The sequence below is a fragment of the Manacus candei genome, unplaced genomic scaffold (assembly GCF_025592945.1).
Source record: "Manacus candei isolate 608988 ecotype Guabito, Panama unplaced genomic scaffold, ASM2559294v1 h1tg000011l, whole genome shotgun sequence".
NCBI classification, from domain to species: Eukaryota; Metazoa; Chordata; class Aves; order Passeriformes; family Pipridae; genus Manacus; species Manacus candei.
Window position 1 is genome coordinate 790,476 of NW_026138059.1, and position 22,434 is coordinate 812,909.

At 41.1% G+C, this 22,434-nt stretch overlaps 1 protein-coding gene across 3 annotated transcripts; it reads right to left on the minus strand.

Annotated features, from left to right (window-relative positions):
* Nucleotides 1-525: 525 nt before the first annotated feature.
* On the minus strand, nt 526-22,434 carry KCNS3 (potassium voltage-gated channel modifier subfamily S member 3). Of its 3 annotated transcripts, none has more exons than XM_051778321.1 (3): nt 22,397-22,434; nt 4,944-5,128; nt 526-4,310 (listed from the first exon to the last, which is right to left on the minus strand). In XM_051778321.1, the coding sequence occupies exon 3, from the start codon at nt 4,259-4,261 to the stop codon at nt 2,780-2,782; it is 1,482 nt and encodes a 493-aa protein (XP_051634281.1). In that variant the 5' UTR covers nt 4,262-4,310; nt 4,944-5,128; nt 22,397-22,434; the 3' UTR covers nt 526-2,779. The 3 variants fall into 3 exon arrangements, with proteins under 3 accessions (XP_051634281.1, XP_051634280.1, XP_051634283.1); XM_051778320.1 differs by lacking the exon at nt 22,397-22,434 and adding an exon at nt 22,163-22,201; XM_051778323.1 differs by lacking the exons at nt 4,944-5,128; nt 22,397-22,434 and adding an exon at nt 17,934-17,985.

Sequence of the window (22,434 nt, forward strand, 5' to 3'; positions counted from 1 at the left end):
GAACTTTTACAAGCAGTAATAACGTGTGGTATCTCATCTGCTCATAGTTTGTGACACTCTGTAGTACCAGAGCATGTCACAGGGCTGCAGTTCTGCCTTGAGAGGAGTATCCTTTGGCACAAAACACAGATCACATCCTGCTCCCACTTACACTTATGTGAAACCAGTGTGCTTGATTTATTCCAGCAAAGGGATCAGAATACAAGAAAGCCATTTTTTAAAACATAACTGATTTGAAAAAGGCCAAGATCTCATCAAAGAAATCAAAATAGCATACCTTGCAAGATACATGGATATGTACTTTACCTTCTGATGTGTTCCAAAAGACACATCTCACTTTGCTGCAAGCTGTATCTATGCATAAAAAAATTCATATGAACTTACACAGTGTCACAGCCTTAAGACTGATTCATGTGTTTGATCAAGAGCTTATCAGTTTTATGACAAATTACCAGTCAGTAAAATTTAATACACAAAATTGTATAATCTGTGATCCTTGAGTAATGCTTGATATATCAAATGAGATTTTTCAGTAGCATTTTTTCAACTATTTAATACAAATTTCTTGCAGGTTTTTTTGTATTGCAATATTTTTCATTTCTTTTGACCTTCAGTGGTAATGTAATATATCTTTATATGGAGACTACCAGGAGAATTTCTTTGGACAGGGAGTAATTTTTTTTGCTGTTATTCTGCTGGTTCCTGTTAGATTCAGCTGCACATGGATATTTAGTATTTTATATCACTGTATCTTTGTAATCTTAAGTGTTCAGTAAGAACAAAACACATTTAGGCTAACCTTCCCTTTTGGTATTCCTGCACTAACTATGGGAAGAATTACGTTTAATTACCTGTGAAGCATCACATACACTTACTACATTCAGCAAGTAATAAGCCAAATTTTGAGGTTTCTCCAAAGCTCAAAATATTCCCTTTAAGTCCCACATCACTATATTGGTGCACAGTGTCCTGAGGGACACCTCTTTCCAATGTATAGGTTGATCCTGTTCTTTTTTGTTTCTCCATCTCAGAAAGAGGTTAGAGCTCTGGGCCTCAGCAAATATAAGTGCACCTCAGCTACTTACTTAATGTATTTTGCACTAGAAAATCTGGCAGACACATGAAAAATCAACCTTCTGCAGTAGCTAAAATGGATTGCCATCTTTCTGGCATCTTAGTTTTGAAGTCAACTCCTACTGAGTTTGATCTTCCTGACTAGAAACTCAGGACAGGTTTCTGTATTTGGCCCAATAATACTAAAATATAATAAAGTAGTCAAACTTCTCTTTAAGGAAAATATCAACATCACAGTGTCTTCGATTCTCCATTGTCCAGTATTTAATTAAGTCACTCGACAAATGAAAGAAAATGAATGTTCAGAAACACCACAGACTATAAGGTCCACTTAACACTATAAGGTCCTTGAGCTTCTCCAGCACTCCTTTATGCTAGGCTCAAGGACTGGCTTTCCTTTTAAATTGCCCTAGAAGATCCTTTTTGAAACAGAGCAGAATTAGCTGGCTGCGTAAGAAATCCTTGGAGATGAGAGGAATGCACAGAGCTGCAGCACTCTGCCAGGCACTGAGCACTGCTCCAGCACATAGCACACACCTGGAAAGCTGCCATCACCAGCGGATGAGCTTTAGAAAAAGGAGCTGAAATAGTTTAAACACGGGTGCCCACATGCAGTGCCCACCCTACATCTCATCCATCTGATGGGCAATATATTGCAGAGAAGAGCATGTCCTCACATCTCCACTGCTTGGCACTACAGCCCCAGACTCAGACCAACTTCAGCACAATCGAAGATGCTGCTCACACTGCTCCTACCCGCAAGGCAGAACCTCCAGCAAGGGGCAGCGCTCACAGTATGGAGCAGGAACTTCTAAAGAACACCACAGGTGTTTGCTCCAGTGCCCACAAAACAAGGTCTCTGGGGAAGCCAGAGGGGAAGTCTTAATCCTCTCCAGGCACCAGAATTGCTCAGGTTCACAATGGCAGAAAAGGCGGCTAAATGGTGCAAGAAGCTTCTGTCCTGCCTACACCAGATACTTCATCATGGGACTTATGATTTACACCCTTTTGGACCTGATAGAGCTTGGCCATGCTGGACCCTGGGAAAATTATAGGCATAATGGGAATAATTTATTTTAACAAACTAAAAATGTATTGTGCTTTTGGAAAGAAATTCATAAATATTACGCTTCCATGGAGTAAAAACATTATGTGCCAATATATTTTCTGCCCCGACTTAGGAAACAGGTTCCCAACTCTACGATTATATAAATATGTTAGTGAGCACAGATTTATGTGTACATAATTCCTTCTTTCATCTAATGTATTCGCAGGTAAAAACTTCACTAACTTGTGCAATAGTTCTTACATGTTTGTAATATATCTCTACCCGAAGAGCAGCAAATTACAATAGCCAATTTTGTATATCAGACTGCTGCAGGGGAAAAAAACAAACAAAAAATCAAACGACAATACTAACAAAACCAAAAAAGCACTGATCTCATATTTAAAACTGTTTTCCCAACTTTTTCTCCCCAAAAATGCATAACATTAGTGTGTAAAAACTAAACCACCACATGAGGCATATTTTAAAGCCTCATATAACCAATGAAGTTTTTATGGCATCCTCAGAGCAAAGAATGTCCAAATATGGCTGAGAGTTAAGTACCCTGAGAATTGACTGCTCTTAATGAATTCACAGAAGTTTTGAAGTCCACATTTACCAAGAATCAGAAGAGATAAAGGGAAGAGAACAAGGTTCAACTCATTTTCCTGTACTATTCTCTAAAGATATCGGGTTATAAACATCCTCCATATCTTGGATACTGGAGGCATCTGTTGAATCTTGGTCACTGACTACAATTCCTACTGAAGAAAGGCTAGAAATGAAAGAGTGCATCTTTTTTGCATAAATATCCCTAATGTTAAAATAGGGTAGGTCGTTACACTTCTCTTTGCGATCATTGTTGCATTGGTCTGTATCAATAGCTTTTTGCTTTTGATAGTACTTAGAAAACTTATTGAAAATGATGGTGATTGGAAGTGCTACCACCAGTATCCCACAGATAATGCATAGGGTGCCGAGCAGCTTTCCAGCAAGTGTGACTGGGTAAGTGTCCCCATAACCAACAGTGGTCATGCTAATGGTTGCCCACCACCAGCAAATAGGGATGCTCTGCAGTTCTGATGAGTCGTCATCTTTCTCCACTGAGTAGACAAGCACTGAAAAAATAGAAATCCCAACAGACAAAAACAAAAGCAGCAGTCCAACTTCTTGATAGCTATGTCTCAGAGTGGCACCTAAAGACCGCAGTCCTACGGAATGCCTGGCCAGCTTCAGGATGCGAAATATCCTCATTAGCCGCAGGATCTGAACCACTTTACCCATGTTTTCAATATCTTCGCTTTCTTCTTCCTTTGTGTCCACAGCCAGTGTGGCATAAAATGGGATAATAGAGACAAAATCAATAATATTGAGTGGTTTCTTCCAGAACTTCTTTTGACTTGGAGCGGCGATCAGCCTGATCACTAGTTCACCAGTAAACCAGATGATGCACGTAATCTCCACAGCTTCCAACACAGGGTCTTCAATCTCCCTGTCATGGGCATCCACCCTGTGAAATTCTGGCATGCTGTGAATGCACATGGCCACAATTGATGCCAGGACAACACTCAGGGATGACACGGCAATTAACTTGGCAGACAAGCAGTATGCAGGATTTTCCATTCTGACCCAGATCTTCCTTCTTATTTCACCAAAACACAGATTGTCAAACTTTTCTAGCTCTTTATCAAATATGGATGACTCTTCATTAGAGGAGTCTATACTGTCATTGCTCTTCTGATCCCAGTCTTTATCAGGACCTTCTTCTTTCCTTTCTTGGTACCGATTGCTGCAGCAGGAATCAATAAACAGCTCATTTATCCCCCAGTACTCTATTTCCTGGCAGAAGGAAAAGACACAGAGTTCTTCCATAACGTGGAGTTTGCCCGTATAGTAAAAATTCAGAACATATCGGAACAAGGAAGGATTTCTGTCAAAGTAATATTCTTTATCTGCAACACTATAATCATCACACAGTTCTAAAATAGCCTCTTCTGAATGGCATTTGAGAAGTTTTCCGAGTCTAGTATGGGGGAATCGGAGCAAGGTGCTTTGATCCACTGACTGCTTAAAGCCACCCACATTCAAATTGATAAGTTCTGTATCCTTGCCAGGTCTGCGGAAAAATTCACCGTAAACCATTTTGGACAGACAAGTTCCACTGCTGTTGCCCAATGAGATTACACTGAACCTGAAAAGAACACAATATATTGTTAGAGCACTTAATTCAGTTTTGCTCTTGTGACATATTCTTTTTTCCCTCTCCGGTTACCGTGAAATGCTGTAACAAAACAAACAAACAAAAAGAAGAAACTAAATGATGAATACCATTATTCAGCATTTCACAGACATAGTTTTAAATCAATCTGATAGTTCAACACAGCTTTATCAAATTTGAAAGCAATAGGTTCTGGTTTAGGTCTCCTTTTTCCCAGGGTGAAGGAAGAATGTTGCATTCAATTATGCAAAAAATTTTTAATTTAAAGACAGAAGACTTGTCAATCCATCAAAATATTTAGTACAAAGCTTTAGAGCAGGTGTCTCTCAACTACGTTTCAGTAGAACTGTATTGATTTATATGATGTTGCAATTTATAATCCACTATGTTCCAATGCTGTTTGCTTGAATGTGAACTGCAATTACTCCTGTTGACATATCAATTAATTTACTTCTAGAGTAATCCACAGAAAAGCATCCTGTATTCTTGAAAACATATTAAAAGTTCATTTAAAGATTTCTAATTCCTGCCTTCAGAATTTTGTCTAGTACATATACAGGTATCTGCAGTCCCATCAGTTACTTTTCTATCTGCCTTCCCACTCACCTGAAGTGTCACAACCCTCTTATGACCTTGGTCAGTTCGAGAAGCAATTCCTGTTCTGCCACAGCATAGCTACTACCACTATGGCAACGCTGGGAAGTTGGTGTTGAAATGTCATTTCTGGAAACAGGAGCTTTCAGAGATGGAACCTCCAGAGTGATTTTGCCTCAATAACTAACTGTGGATACCTGCAGATAGATAGAATGACATTTAAACGTTTCCATATTTTACTGTAATTGAAAACATTCAGATGAAGTTGGATTCAAAAAGGATGTTATAGTTACTAAGTTAACTCTTACAGTAGAATAGCTTTCTTGCTGTCCTTCTAAAAAGCAGTTGTCTTTGAGCCAAAACTGGCAGTTCTTACACTTGTCATCAGACTATATATAACCTTCTGACCACGAGGAAAGCAAATTTTTTTGATCTCTGACACTTAAACATTAATTGATGTGTACTACGCTAATTTATTTCAATTTAATATAGAAGTAAATTAATTTTAAATGTGACAAGATCGCATCAAAATTCTCTAGTCCTGAGAGATGACACCATATGGCATCATGCTCAGCATACTGAGCTCGGGAAGAAGAAGGAAAGAGGGTACATTCCGAGTGATGGCGTTTGTCTTTCCAAGTCACTGTTACATGTGATGGAGCCCTGCTTTCCTGGGGATGGCTGAACTCCTGTCTGCCCATGAGAAGAGGTGAATAATTACTTGTTTTGCTTTGCTTGCATGTGTGGTTTTTGCTTTACTATTAAACTTTTTCCATCTCAACCCGTGAGTTTTCTCAGTTTTACCCTTCTGATCCCCTGCTCCATCCCACTGAGGGGGAATGAGAGGCTGTGTGGGGCTGAGTTGACACCTGGGGTTAAACCACGACACAAAAGTCATTTTGCACCTTAAGATGTAGTTTGATGCCAGGTATTTGCTAGCTAACAGAATGGTTATAAGACACAGTTTCTCCAGACACTTCCCAAGGCTTCAGCTTTTAGGAATGATTAAGATGTAACATAAAAACACTGATCTCACAGAATAAGGGCAGCAGGACTCATCTGATAAACATTACCACACTTAACTCATGATCTAGACCCAGGCCCTGTTTTGTAACACTATAAATAAAAAACCCATAAATACCATGGACTGGGGTCAAAGTATATTCAAACCCAAAAAGATTCTACGTATTGATTCATTTCAGTCAATAAAATCTCCACTTTCAGCAATTCATTAAGATGAGAACACTAGCAATGTAAGCCAGCACTATAAAAACCACCTCAGATCATAGGATCACAGAACTATAGAACAATTAGGGTCAGAAGGGACCTTAAAGATCATCTTGTTCCAATCCTTCCTGTCATGACCAGTGACACTTTGACTACACTAGGCTACTCAGAGCTCCATCCAACCTGGCCTTGAACACCTGCAGGGATGGGACATCCACAGCTTCTCTGTGCAACCTCTGCCAGTGTCTCACCACCCTCACAGTAAAGAATTTCTTCCTAATATCCAATCTAAATCTACACTCCTTCAGTTTAGAGCCATTCCTCTTGTCCTATCTGGAGGCACCTCTGACCATGACAAGTACAAAGCAAGTTTTACTCAGAAATAACTAAAGCAAGAACTTAGTTGCTCAGTAATCCTTAGTACAATAGACTGACTTACTGTTGAGACAGCAGTATAAAACCACATTGATTATGCAGATGATATTCATAATGGTGCCTCCATGAAATTGCTCTGTATAATAAATTCAGTGAGCAATAATTTACTGCTTTATTTTGAGGGCACTGTAGTCACAATTTGTGCAAGATACAGAAAGAAAGTGGATCTTGCTTAGAAAGGCCATGGTCCGGAACCTGCTGTATTACTACTATTATGTGATTTTTTAGGTTATGAAAAGAATGTACTGGAAAGATTCATGATAGCTAGGTCAAGAAGAGCTTCAGGATCTGAAGAATGTCTTGTTTGACTTGCAGGGACCTTGATTCCTGAGCCATGGTTTGTTGTGCTAGGTACCATCAGAACAATTTGAGGCATTTAAACAAGTGAATCCGGCCACAGGGTGCCTCAACACAACATGGTCTCTACTCAAGGGGACCCTTTACCCACTCAAACAACGTTTTCTACTCAAGGGTAAAAATACTCAGCTGGAAACAATTTTTCCTTTAAGTGCCTTGAGTGCCAAAGACTGTGTCAGGAACATCCTAAGAACACAGAGCTACCACAAACTTTGCAAGTCTCAACTTGAAGAGCAACATTAACCTCTTTGATCTTCTGTAAACAAGTATTCATATATAACATAATAAACTGCTAACCATTCCAAATCACACACTTCTTACCCTGGAGAGAGTATAAGAGAGCAAGTAAACACATACCAGATGTTAGTTACTTGTTTGCTTTAATTGCTTCAGTTGTTTCAGTGAGCTACTGGATAAGGACTCATATGGAATAGAAAATGAAATGACACAGAAGAAAGATGCTTACTGGAATAATGGACATTATTTTCCAAGATAATGAAAAAAACCCAACAAATAGAAGTTCCAAATGTTAAGCTTGAGGGCTAAATAAAAGCCAGTCATAAGGAAAGCTGTGTGAAAAGGATATAAACATTAGAATAAAAAACAAAACAACAGGATCTAACTCTTCCCAGTCCAATTTGAAGATGGGCTCTAGCCAGCACTTCTGCAGTCATACACTGTTGGTGAGGCCACAGGCCCATTGTCTGCTTGGAAGGGGGACTGCAAATTTCTGGGCTTTTAGCACGCTGTTAAATCCCTAAAGCTCACAATAGGAGGGTCACAGAGACAGAGTTTGCATATATGATCCCTCTGAGACAGCTATGCTGCAGATGTATAACACACCCCAAAGTGCTGTGGTTTTCCAACCTCTTCTGGAACAAACTGCTCAAAGATTTTTAGTGGTAATGTGGATCCCAGACTACACATTTATTTGTCAGCAAAGTTTCGCTTTCTCAGTTATTTCAGTTATCTTCCACATAGTATCTACAAGAAGTCCCCATTCTCTGTGAGGTTCTACATCACAAGCTGCAGAACATCTTTTTGGACATGCTGCACATTTTAGCATGGTAGTACCTTGGCTACTGGTAACTCCAAATTAGGGTAGGTTCAGCTTTTCTGTGATTACTCAGGCACAACAGAAAGAAAGTTTAACTGCTTTGCAGTTGAATAGGCTTTGTTGTGTTCTGCCACTTAAAATACTCAAAGACAGCACAAGCCTACAGATTTTCTACCAGTCTGCTCCGTGGCTATGCTGTCCATAGCCTCGCCTCCTGCTTCCTGAACAGCTGCACTTCATAAGACTCTGAAGACTAAATTCACATTTCAGGATGGTTTCCTCTAAGTTGAAGAAACATAAATACAAGGGCCTAGTCCTGCTCAGACTGAAGTCACAAGGGATACAACACTGACATCGCATACAAATCTCGGTAACTCTACAAAGTACTTCCAGAACTCAAGGAAATTTTTTCCCAAGGAATCTGATGATCTTGGTAGATTTCCATTTTAGGGTTCCCATTCAGAAAATTGAGTTCTGAGCAAATTCACTCTCAAGGGTCTTATTATTTGCCATGCCCAGTCACCAGATGATACAAATACCTCGGCTCTAACTTCTGCTAATTTCCTGACAGTTAACAGCTTCTCCAAATTTCCCTAGCTACACATATGCAGCTTTGGACATCTACTTTTAAAAAAGTTGTGAGTATGACCCTAACAAACTTCAGCTCAGGATCAACATTTCACTGATTTTTTAAGTGTTTGAATTTCCCCACTCATCACAGGACAAATACTTGTCTAAAGCACTGCCTAGGAGTACTGTCTATGCTTTCTGACTCACTGAGCACAGAAAAACATCTAAATGCATATATAATTTACTTGATCAATCACAATTAGGGATTTGGACTGAAATCCAGTTAGTATGACTTAAGCTGTTCTCTGTCAGCAGGGCAGTAATAACTGCTTTAGCACATATAATTAAGCCTGAAAAAATGTAAGATAATATTACTTGGCACAGCCTCTTTCATTGTGATATAAGATGTAACATTCAACTCTCCTTTGTAATATTTGAGACAGTTAACTATAAAGTCATTCACAGCCTGTGGAGGCAGAGGTTAACTTTAAAAAGTCATCTGGCACAAACAGCAAGCCCATCTGAGAAACTGCTATGTAGTTATGGACGTTCTGTGAGGCAAAGAGGATAAACTCATCAGCTAAATTATTCGATCAGTTGTAATTTATTTTTTATATTCCATTGGCAGTAACATCCTTTATCCAGAATACTGCATTAAAACGTCATGAAAATAATAGAATTATGCAATTACATTTCTTTTAAAATGGATTTAGTAGAACCTCCCAGAAGACCTTAGATAGATAAAGTTTGAATTGAAATACCCAGGGCCAAATTTTGTTCTGATGTTACTTCCAAGGAAGCCTACTTGGCTATGTTCACCCCTGTAAAATTCAGTTTTAGAAACTGAACTTATGCCAAATGTTTGTGCATCTTTGCAATAAAATGAAACCAGAAAGAAATTATAATAATTTGGAAACAACAGTAGCTGCTGACAATAAAATGTAAAATTATTTAAATATCTATACCTGTGGAAAAATATTCTTCAAATATAGTTTTGGGTTTGGGTTGTTGTTTTTTTTTTTAAATCACCTCCTCCAAAAGACTAATAAGGAAAAAATGAAGCTATTCTAACTCAGAGTAAAAGAACACAAGCAAGAAGAGCAATAAGCATCTCTAGCCCATGGTTCATACCACCTAGCTTAGGCACAGGTTTTCAGGGGAGGTGAATCACCAGAGGTGGGGTCCACCTCTGTACTGACTAGATAAGCAGCCTATATGACTAGTGCTGTAAGGTGTATAACTTCCATGTGACTAACAGGAGGTAAAATGGATCCTGCCAAAGTGAAATTCTGCTGATTTCCACTATGAGGATGCTGGTGAGGACAGAGTATACGCAAAGGGTTGGGTATGAAAAAGGGGCACAGGAAAAACACACCGGCTGTAGCATCAACATGAGAGAAGCTTCTTTGGGAATGCAGTCTGTGATCTGAATTGCTTTCTCATATACATAAAGAACAAGGAGCAAGATCTAATATCATCAGAATGTCATCTTGTAAAATTATTAAAATGAAAAAAATAAAAAAAAGAAAAAGGTATTTTCTACCTGACTTGAAAAGCCCCTGGAGATAACACACATTATGAGAGTCAACAAGGCTTGCACCACTCAATGTTCCCAAAGGCTCTGCAATTTATATTCTGCTCCTATAAATCAAAATATCATTATCCACAACTAAGTGGAAATGATAGATTAAAATGTGTTTGCTTGAAAATCTACCCGTAAACGCCCACCAATTAAGTGCAGTTATAGTACTGCAGTTATGATACCTGTTCCACAAATGCCTTCCACAGACAGCTGACCACATTAAGCATTTCCTTGAGCTCTATTGTCTCAACGGTTGAAGTTCATAGACATATTTGAGAAGAGGAGAAGATACCAAAGACACTATTACAGCCAGAGCAGCATTGCTGTGGTTTGATGGTAAAAGAAATTGTTTCTCTCCAGGTCAATTATTTTGGCAATAATCTTGTTTGACAGCTCATCTTAATGGCACCCATCAAGAGCACAGTTTCAAAACATGAAGTACTGTTCAAAGTGGACACTGCAAGTTGTATGTCAAGGGACTTCTGCAATAACGGCAATTTCTACAGATCTGTTCCTCAATTAATATTCTGTACTCCGTTTTCCACTGAGTTCTCAATTGTTGCTATCCAAGGACTTATCCAATGATCACAATGAACAAAAAATCCTACACCTATTGCAGTAATTTGTAGTACCACTAGTGGTCAAAAACATCTGATACATGACTCCAGGATCAGACACTTTTCCACGTAGGAAAAAAGATGTGTAGAATGAAAATATATCAACATACTTCTTGAAAATAAATTTGCAGTCTCATTTATCATTGGTGAAATTGTATTCTGCTTATAGAGGCAGTTTGGTTTTGAAAGGTTAATTACCTCAGCAAATAAACTGATGCAGATATCCAGACACAGAAAGCAGTGTGCCTGAACTCACACAGCAGACCAGCTGTCCACAAACAAGCTCAGCCCACACCCTTGCACACCATTACCCTCCTCCCAGTCTCCTCCATAGCTATCACACACCAGGTACTGGTATGCTGAGACACTTGGGCCCAGAGCCAGCAGTCACATGCATTCTGATGGACCAGTCCGATAGCAGGTAATGAAAAAAAAGTACATTTAGCTAGAATAGAAAATCTAAATATCATTCCTGCATTTATAGTGCAGTTTCAAGAGGCAGTGTTTGTACCAAGAGGGTATGATGGCAGAGGGGAGAAACTGCCCCAACTATCCCATCACTACGATCCCTCCAGGCCTAACATAAAGAAATAAACAATTAGACATTATATATTTTCTCTAATAAACAGATTCCTGAACCATTTAAGACTCTCTTGAGTTTTCAAAAGTGTTAATGGTTCACAAGCCTCTACACAGAGGCAAATTATTCCCACAGTGAGCCACAACTCTTCCACATTAAGGAAAGGAACATGGAGTTCAGTGCAATTCAGAATATTCTTATCTCTGGAAGAGGTACAGAGTATTAAAATTAAGGTTTAACTCACTGCCAAGAAGATTGACCTGATACTCAAAATTTTCCATTCATTAGTCCATCCTACATTTCCTGATTGCAAAGTAGCTAATTCTTATTTCTCACTTTGTAGTCTGAGGAATTGTCCTCTAATTCCTAGTACAGATGGCAGAAGTGTCGATCATTTCTGCTCCCAGATTATCTCTTCCCCCTCCTAGTCTCTCTCTTTTTTTTTTTTTTCTTAATTTTTCCTTTTTGGAAGCAAGGCAATATTTCTAAAGGACACAAAGTCCAATCGCAACAGTCAGTGTCACTGGTTGAAAAAGTTGTTCTGAAAAATCTAAACTCTGTGCATCCCATAAAGCAGGATTTTTCCACCTTAAACTGGGAAGACACATCTAGGACCATAAACACCAGGGTTACGTTGTAACACATCACACCAGAAAAAACTGTTAGGAGACATGAAATCAGTTCTGTCTGTGCTACCAGCCACACCATTAGCAACAGGACCAGAGGAGCTAAAAGGGCAATTCAGGTGAAGAGCACAGTGCTAAACCACTTACTTGGTTACCTATAACCTCTGAATCCATTACAGTTTTATTCTGTAAAGTCCTGGCTTTGGGATAAGCAGCTTGAAAAAAATTCTCTCCCCACAGTATTGTTCTGGGTATATCTCAGTCACTTTGTTGTTTTTCTTTCTTTATAAATAAAATACATCAGTAATATGCTATTGAATACAGAAAACAGGTTTAGAAAGGACCTTGAAGAGTAATATAATTCAATTCTTCCCCTACCTCAAGGCAGTTACTTCTAGACAATTTTTGACAGATTTTTATTTAATCTCCCATGATAAAGCCTGCCCAGAGAAGTTGTGGAATCTGACCCAGTGCTTGAATGCCCTTGTTCTCTCAAAAGTATTTTCCTAACATTTACTTAAGCTTCTGTGCTGCAGTTCACGCCTATGGCTGTATATACTTAAGAATAGATTTGGAATAGGATGGAGTTACTGAGGATGGACAGCAGAAACAGGTTATCTACAAACTCTCCATAACAGTTCAGTTTCTTCTTTTACTTGCCAGTCTGAGTAAATAAAGTTAAATGGTATTTATTTTTTTTATGTTTTTTCCAAAAGTCTGTTAATTTCACAGATAAAAAAAGGTTTTCTTTACCAGGGTGAAATTCTCCAAGATAATCACAGAGTCTCTTAGGCAACAAGAACACAAGCAATTGTTATTGTGGATATTCTGAGTGAAACATTCAACAGATAATCTGTACAAACATTTGTGTTTGAAGCACGGTAATCTCACTAAAGGAGTCTGTTCTGTTCAAAATAAATTCTCTTGACCCAAGACAACCCTGAAACAGAGCTCCAAATCTCACTTAGATACAAGTCCTGCAGTCTGCTTCGATCCAACATTCACTTTCAAAGCACCCAAGTAACTTTTACAACATGTTAGCATGCGTGACATGAGGCCACAGGCTAAGGAGGGTTACGTGGAGGCAGCTGGAGAGAATATCTGCAAGAGACTTTCCTGAGCATGGAAACCTCTGGATGCAGAAAATGAGTTGGACGTAGCCTTCCAGCCAACATTGGGAGCAGCTGGCCAAGCCAGGTTGAGCCAGCTGTGTGCATCAGGTGCCATCTCATAGTGGGAGACAAGCAAGCATGGTGCTACAGAAATGCTGGATGCAGACTAAGCTCTGAGGATGTGTGGTTCAGAGCCACTGTGTAAGCCCTACTCATACTGAGGCCTCTGGAAGTCTCCATCTCTTGGGCACTCAGATTTTGGTACATGCTCACCACTCCTACACCGGACATCATTTAGTTACACGGCTCCTCTTGATTTTCCAGGTAGTATCACAGACTAATTTGCGGTGAGAAGGTCCTTTGAAGGATCTTTTTTCCCACCCAATTTTCAAAGCTGGTCCAGTTAAAGGAGGCTGTTCAAGGCTAACTGATTTTTTATTATCTCCAGAATTTCCCAAATTCTCTAGACAACCTGGTCCAGTCAGACTCCCCTTATTTTTCCTGAAGTCACTCTTTTCTTCCAGTTTGGGTTTACTGGCTTGCATCCCATTGCTGAGCATTTCTGAGAAAACTTACGCATCAGGTAACTTCACAGCACAGTGAGGTTTCCCCTGCACCTTCTCTCTTCCTAAACTTAACAAACCCATCTTTGTCAGCCTCTTGTATGCTGTGTGCTCCAACCCCTTATCATACTGATGACCTTCTGTGAGACTCACTCCAGAATGTGAATGTCGGTAGTGGAGAGCCCAAATCTGGACACAGTCCTTCAGTCACAGTCTCACAGTGCCAGGCAGGAAGGAACAAGTGCTGGTTACAGCCTTGCTAATAAAGCCCAGGATAAAGCTGGCCTTCATTATGAGGGCACACTGCTCATTCCTGCCTACTCCTGCTCACCATGTTGCCTACCAGGATGCCCACGCCCTTCTCTACAGACCTGCTTTCCATTCTGTCAGCCCCCCAAACTGTTGCATGAGGCTACTTCATCCCAGATGGAGTTTCTCCAGGATGATGACATCCCTTTTAATAGCATCCCATCAGCATACCAGTGTAGTGTTAGCCATCTCAGTCCTCAAAAACCAAAGATATTTTCCCTGTTTATTTCAACTTGACTGTCCCCACAAAGCATTCAGCAAGAAAGGACATTTGCCAGAAAATGAAGGAATTGAGCACATAACAGGCTAAGATGCAAAATTGCATCACTGCACCACTGTTCAATTGAATATTCATAGCAGAAGCTGAGGCATTGTCATTGCACACAAAAAGGAACAGCCAGCAAATAAGTTTTTCACAAAATAAGCATCAGTCCTAACCAGTTCAATTCATTTCAGTATTATTACTACCCATCTTTTTTTCAGGAGTGATGAGTAGCTACTAATATCTGGATTTCCATATGCGAATTAATATCACACATTAGCACAACTTGTAAGGTACTATAGGTGTTATGTGTCTGTGCTGGATTCTGGCCAATACATAAATTTGCACAGTCCATAACAACAGAACCATTTAATCAACCCAATGTCAGACCCTATAAAGTTACTTGGATGCAATTTTCACCACTGTCTTTCAATGAAAGAAAGTTTTGGCCAAATATAAAGCCCAAACAAACTAGAAGGAATTTCAGAAGCCAGAATCCAGCCCCCTCTCTCCTTCTTTCTCCCACCTTCAAACATATTTTTCTAATGTCTAAGATGACCCATACAAATGTCCAGAGTAGAAAAATGAAGGCAGGTGGTTGGATAAATCCTAATTTCACAAAATTAGCAGAGGTTTTGTGGAAGACTTTAACAGGACAAGCGATTTTTCAAGTTTTTGCCTGGGCTAAACTTCAGCTAGACAGATTCATAAACTCCCACAAGGATCCCCACAGATTTCGAAGGCACCACAATATGGAGGCAGTACATACCAAAAGGTCTAGAGGAAAATCTGAGATCCTGACTACATGTCTTTAGAGAAAGAATTAGAGTTAATTAAGCACATGCAGTGCATTGGAAGAAACCAAGAGCAATACATATTAGGTTTTAGTTGGTAGTTTCCAACTAAAGCTTGAAGCTACTGCTTGAAGCAAGTAGCTTTGCTACTGCTTGAGGCAAAACACTGAACACCACTGCAACCAAAAATCTATTTGGCCTCAAGGGCAGTGCTAATCCACAATTCTCTAGGAGGAAAAAGAAGATATCTGAAATTATAGTTCTTTCTTTCTGGCTACTTTTGAATGAAGTACTTCAATATGCCCTCAGTAAATCTTTGGAGAGAAAAATGACAACTTCTTGCCTCTCTCTTCATTTGTGTGGCAGTTTTCCACAGGCCCCAGACTTTATCTCAATACATAAACCCTTCATATCAGCTGAAATAAGTAAGATATATCACTAAGAGAAACGTCTCATTGCCTAAGATCCAAGTCTCAGGACCAGGAGCTTTTAGAGGTGCCAGCTAAGATTAGGTCAAAAGTTTTCTGAGACTCGGTCCAAGGTTTTCAGATAAAGTTTCACAAGCAAAAAAGAGTCTCAAGTCACACTGGACTTCTTAAAAGTTGTTGAATAAACTTGTGCTTAAGTATTACCTTGAACTGGAGCTTTTGCCCAGCTCTGAGGATAAGTGAGAGCTTACAAAGGCTCAAACACGTCCCCTGCCTCCAGCAGTTAACAGAACACCTCAGAAAAGGCTGGCTTCATGACCAGGTCACGGATGGAGCATCCCAGAGACCCAGAAACAAGCACCTTTTCTTGCAGCAAGTGCTTTTCTCATTCTCAAGGTTCTCGGGTTTCAGTGTGTCCCACAACATTTGGTGCTCTTATTTGAGCACCAAACATACTATGAGCTAATCTGTCCTTTGTTTTTTTCTCTTCTGTCACCCCAACAAATTAATCGAAATAAGGGAAAAAAGCTGCTCTCTCCCTGGCCTAACACACAACAAACTGTAAAACAAAATCACAGCTCCCTGAAAAGAGTAGTTTACAATGAGACCATAAACATCATTACTGTTTTCAGACTAATGGAAGGACTCATGCTATCCCCCTTGTCCAATTCAAGCTTTTACCAATTTTACCAAGGTGAATTAAAAGAGTAGAATTGATCCATGCTGGCTGTCTTTTCCAGAGCAAACATCACACTGGACAGGGAGACACACAGATCTTCTTAGCTTAAGAAGAACATCCAAAGCAGAGTCCTTTTCAGCAGCTTATTCGGGGGAAAAGGTGTCTGCCCCTAAAATGTCATGCTGAAACCGTCATTCAGTGCTTGTCACTAACTAGGGCTAAAACATGGAGGTCTGATTTACATTTGTGCTGCAGTAATGACTTAGTCGTTTTCAAAATGAAAACCTAACTTATGGCTCTATTTGCTCTTCTCTCAACTGGCAATAAATAGAGTTCATAAAATTACAAACCAGCTTTGGAATCATAATCCAGTGAAATCAGCAGTAGCAATGACTGAGGTAATGGAGGAATTTAAAAAAAAAATTAAAAGAAAGCGAAAAGATAAAATAAAGACTTCAATAAAGAGAAGTCCTCTTTGAGACACATCCGATCCTTCATCACCCCTGTTTTAAATATACTGACTGACTGTGACTGTACACAAAGTGATATTGTAGATTTATCACTGCATCTCACAAGCTATGAGCTTGATTCTTCTCTCACTGAAGTCAAGTGGGAGAATCCCCTTGCCCTCTGCAACACACTCCCCTTTAGTATCAAGGACGTTTCAGAGCTGAAGCCTTCACAGCAGTTAATACTGCTGGAAGCAGCAACAGCTCTTGTCTGCTAAAGGAGAGGAGGTAGAAGAGAAGTGAGAAGCATAATAGAGCTATCAGAAGTGTTTCCAATCTTTATTAAACTACCCAGGCTGTGTATTAACTCCTCCATGCAAATCAAAGCTGTCATAGATTTGTCCTGAGTTGGTTATCTGCCTCCCACAGGTAACCTGCCTGTACTTACACGAACAGCAGCAATCAATTTGTTAGGCTCAGAGAACAAGAAACAGAGAAATATTAAATGCCTCCTATATGGGGCAGCAAATTGCCAATATTAAGCTTTACAAGATCATTACATCCAAGATAGTTCCTTGTCCATAAATCTCATAGCATTTTATTAACTTATAAGTGCTGTGAGGCAGATACTTTGAGCTCCATGCTTTGGAAACCAAACCTGAGACTTTAGATGTGACCTGCTCAATGTTACATAGCAGGTCAATATGTTCTGCTTCAACATCCACAAGTTCATAAAGCCTCTGTCTTTGCTTTGCTTTTAGTGAGAACCAAAAGAAAAGATAAGCAGTGCTCTGCACAGGTTGAGCTCTGAGCCTGTCATTAGAGTAGCACTGGGCTAGTAGCACATGGAAGAATTAACCAGTTTTTAAGATATCAGTTGGCATCCAAATTGCTTGTCCAAGTTGATGGACAAAGGACAAAAATATACAGAAGAGGAAGAAAAAAGGAGAAGGAAAATTCTGTCTCAGATCGTAAATAAACTGTCTTCCTTAAACCAGCCACACTGGTTGAAGTCCATGTGGCCTTTGGTGGTTGTTACTGGCAGGCTGCTAAGACCAAAACATTTCCAAAAAAGGGGAAAAAAAAAGAAAAGTTAATTTATGAGCCCTTACCCTTAGACAATACTGTTCAGAGCACATGCAGCTCCAGCAGTATAGGGGCACCTTCAGGGCACTCACACCTTGCCAGCACAACCCTTTGCAGGGTGAGAGGGGACAACTGCACCTCTTGCTGCTGCTGGCAGAGGTAAGGATGGTGCCACACTGCCTGTCTGCCACCACATGTGGATTGATTCTGCTGGATCACAGTCCTGCAGCTCCCCCTGCCCAAGATCAACTTCTAAGACATAAACCTACCTGGAGGAGATGGCAGCAGACACTGAGCAAGCTGAAGTCAGGCAGATGTCTGCAGCCAGGGCACATGGCTGCTCTGAACAGAAGGGAGTCCAAAGGGCTAAGCTGTAATGGCCTCCCCTTGCATCCCCTCCCAGAAATTCCTCGGCAGCCATAAGAGACAGTAAACCGAGACCTCTCACCTCAGTCCCCACTCACCTGTCAGGGATGGGAAGGCAAAATGGATAAGACATTTTAGTGTGAAGGACAAGATGAGCTGGAGAGCTTGTGGATAAAAGGATGGAGAACAGAAAATCATGCTAAGACCAAGGACATCGGGAGTACCCAGCAGACTGACAGCAGTGAGAGAAACAATTTAGAGAGGCAAAAACAAGTGAAGCCTTCCAAGAACCTTCATATCAACATTATCAACCACAGAGACCATGTTTACCCCAGACTTACTCTAGCTCCTTGCAGAACACAGCATGAAAATCAAGGTCTCAGGCTTTACCTGTAATGCAGCAAAATGGCCCAAAATCCAGAGCAAACTAAGCTCCAGAACAAAAACAGTGACCACAATGGGACCTTCTAACATAAGTGATAAAGCTCGTCTTTCCAGAAGACATATTTCTCTAGAAAATGACTGTGGAATGAGCTCCCTCAGAAACACCATCTTCCTTTGCAAGCAAGATAAATATTCCAAAAGTCACCTCTTCTAGAACAGAAAGAAAAACAAAACAAAAGAAAACTATTACAAGCAACTGTCACATAGAGAACTCCCCTCTAAGAAAAATGAGTAAGTTATCCACAAATGGTAGATGACAGCAGTTTAACACAATGCTGTTAGGACTTCAGATACATTATGAATGGACAAGATAGAGCAGAACATATTCAAATAAAGTGGAAAATACAGTATAAAGGAAAGAAGCATCAGTAAAATATAGGAAAATGAAGAAGGCCAGAAGGAAATGGGGAATAAAAAAGAATAAATGGTAAAGAATGGAGCAGCATACCAAGGTAACACTTCGAAGCAGATGATTCCCTGGCATTAAATCGTGTAGAATCGTTGACTGGAACAGGTCAAGGACAGTTTCTGTCAGCTGAGAATTTGGTCCTCCACACAGAATCAGACAATGGCAATGACAGCATCCTGCTTGGTTTTCTCAGGGTGTTTTTCCCCTTAGAAAGTAAAGCAGTAACACAGGAAGAAAATAAGATGACCCCATAAATTAAAAGGAGAAGGAGACTAAACAGAAAAAAAATAGATGAGGAGCAAGAAATAAAAACAAAGAGATGGGGCAAAGGCAAGATAAAAAGAAAATATCCACATATTAGTGGAATACATTTTATTTATTCATGAGTTCTGTTTTATTATGCGTCCTTGGCAGATATCCCATAACAGAAAATTTGCAAGGCATAGAATGATGCAAGTTTAGAGACTTGAGCCTTATTTCTAGTCATTAGCCTTGGGCAGATCTTTTTAATATATGTGCTCCAGTAGCAAGTAAACAAGTTCTCTAAATCAAGAGCCTTTGGACAGGAGACATGCTGCAAACAAATGGGCTCAGATGGAGAAGGATTCCAGGAGAAAAGACAGAAAGCATGGCCATAAGCTGTTTTCAAGTAACCAAGCTGAAGCTTAGCCTGCTAGTAAAGGTATTTCCAAACAGGATACTATCTGCTTCTCCCTCTGACCCCAACTCACATCAGACTCTGCAGAGCATCTGCCATTCACATGCCCTCCTTGTTAACCAGCACTTATTTCACCTGAGAGTATGGGGGTTCAGCTTGCCCAGCTGGCAGGGAAAGGGATGCAAACAGCAGGCAGCCACAGGAGCCGTGGCAGTGGCCCCTGGCAGTGATGCCAGCACAGAGGCAGGCACTGTGTCCAGCACCAGCTTCATTAGGGGCTCAGCCAGAACAAAGAGCACACCGCTGGCAGATGCACCAATGCCGAGCGGGGAAAGCCCGGCTGTCTCCACTCTCCAAACAGGTTTAAGATGCCTCTGCAGCTCAGCTCAGGCACTGTTGAACCCTGTTTTGCATTGAGGCTGAATGGTCTTGGCACTGAGTATTAATAGTTGACTGCACCCTGCCTGCAGCTGTAATTGCACAATGAAGGCGATGCTGGTGGCTTAATACCGAGTTATCATCTTTTCAGGTTTAAGGTAGTTTTATTCTTCTTGCTCATGGAAATTTGCGAAGTCCTAGAGAGGGTGAGCAAAGAATCGCCTCTCCTAAGGGACATCTCTGTTTCTACAAAGGAAATTGTAGTAAAATATTCAACCCCACCTGTCCCAAGAATAATGCTTGGGGATCACACTGGAGTTTGCACCAGCTCAGCTGAAAGCCACTGTTCATTGATTTTCGTTTGCCCACACTCACAAATAGGAAGTTGAAGGGCTGCTATACTTTCTGTGGGTTGCCTTAGTGCTGAGGCTGATAACAAGACATAGACATTTATAGATAAGAAAGAAGGAAAGAGAAGAAAAAAAGAAGGAAAAAGACCTCTAATGTCCTTTGCTATATATACATATAGATTTTTTTTTTAATTTGAGATCCACTTTAACAAATCTGTCCAGACTGTATAAAGAGATTTAACAGACAAATTAAGAACTGTGACTTAAGAAATCTGGTATTATTTCTGGACCTTTCCCACTCTTCAATTGCTGAAATTGAAAAAAAAAAAATAATGATACTGTACCTCTTTTTATAAGAACTGTTTTGAAATCGATACCTAAGAAGCACCCATATAAAAGCTATGTATGATTACTGTCAGTTAAAGCTCTTTTATCATCATTTAGCTACCTACCTATACTCAAATAATTTACAAAATTTCAGAACATAAAATCATTTTTGTCTACCCACAGTGCTATCTCAGCAGAAATTTTGATACAGAAACTAAGAAGGTTTTTCCTTATTAGCCAATTGCCTTTTATTCCCCCTCATGATTACCGGTTTCAATACTGCTACAATGCAGCTTCTCCCCAGCAGCAGATATTAAATACACCTTGCAAAGTTGAAAAGCCACCTCTGCTTCCTGGCTAAGGATATCAACACTGAACAAATCCTACAAAAACTGCGTGACATAACCCTAACTGATTAGAGCAGAGAAGGATTTTGGAAAATGCTGCAACTGTGACCAAAGAAAATGAGCGGTCCAGGACATATCTCTGAAAATGAGATCTCACCTAGGTATCCCAAGTCAGACACGCAGAATCTAACTCACACATCCCCTCTGAAAACCCTGGCTTCCGTACAAAGTGGATTCTTGCTCCCCCTGTCCCCTTAGGACGTTAGCCTGAGTGCCTTATGCCATCTATTGGCCTAGACCAGCGACAGATGCTCTGAGGAGAACTTTAATTCTGGGAAAGAGACTATGTTAAAAGGAATCTGTAAATTCTGTTAATGGAATCAATACACTGCTGCTGCTCAGATCTTGAGGTCTACCTTCCCCAGCAAACATTGAGTTCAGCTCCCAGAATAATCAGCAGTTGTGCTTTGCATTAGGCAAATGAAAAAAAAAAAAAAAAGTATTGACATAGGACTACCTCGCAGGCAAGAAAATCCAGAAAATGAGCAGTGAGGAAATTCACTGTCCTACAGATGCACATAAGAAAAGTCTTTTTATAAAAATAGAAAGCTCCTTCAAAATCCACCTGGATCTAAACTCAGGTTAACCATCCCAAACTTATTAAGTCTACTTTAGATCGGACACGCAGAGAGAACAAACTTCTCCCACATTTCTTTACCCAGAGAGGCTACTGTAGTCGTTTGCGGCTGCTTAAAACTAGTTTACTTTTTAATCTAAACGAGTTTCTAAAAGACAAGGCAGAGCTCTGCAATGCGAAAGGGCTCAGAGGCATCGCTATCGATCCGCTCCCGCACTGGCCACCACAAAGCACCCGAGGAGAAGTCGGCAGGACACGGTCCCTCCGCGGGCCGGAGCGGTGCCCGTGCCCCTGCCCCCGCAGAGAGAGGGGCTGCACGTCCCGAGCCGGAGAGTTCAGGGCAAGACTCCGGCAGAGCAGCGAAGCCCCGCACCAAGGCTCCCCCTGCACCAGGCGGCAACCCCTGCACCCCTCCTCCTCCTCCTCCTCCTCCTCCTCCTTCTCCCCCGACTGTTTACCCCGCAAACACACGGAGAACACACCGGGCCGGGCTCGCCAGGCTCTCCCCACTGAGCCGCGAAGACGCTGCCCCGGGGCCCCGCCGGGGCCGCCCCAGCGGGCGGGAGGGCGGGCGCTGCCTACCTGGAGCCGCTCCCGGCCGCGCTCCGCCCGGCTCCGCGGGGCCGCCAGAGGTGGGAGGGGAACGCAGGCAGCGGCGGGCGGGCTCAGGCGAGTCCCCACCCCGCCTCCGGGCATCCCCCTGCCCCACGCCGCGGTCCCGTCCCGGCACGGTCGCGGAGGGTTTGCGCTGCCTCCGCCCCCGGGGGTCCCGCAGCGCCCTCGGGGAGACCTGCTCCGCACCCAGTGGTTCCGCACCGTCCGTGAGAAGTGTCGCCTTGCCTCCAGCGGATCCC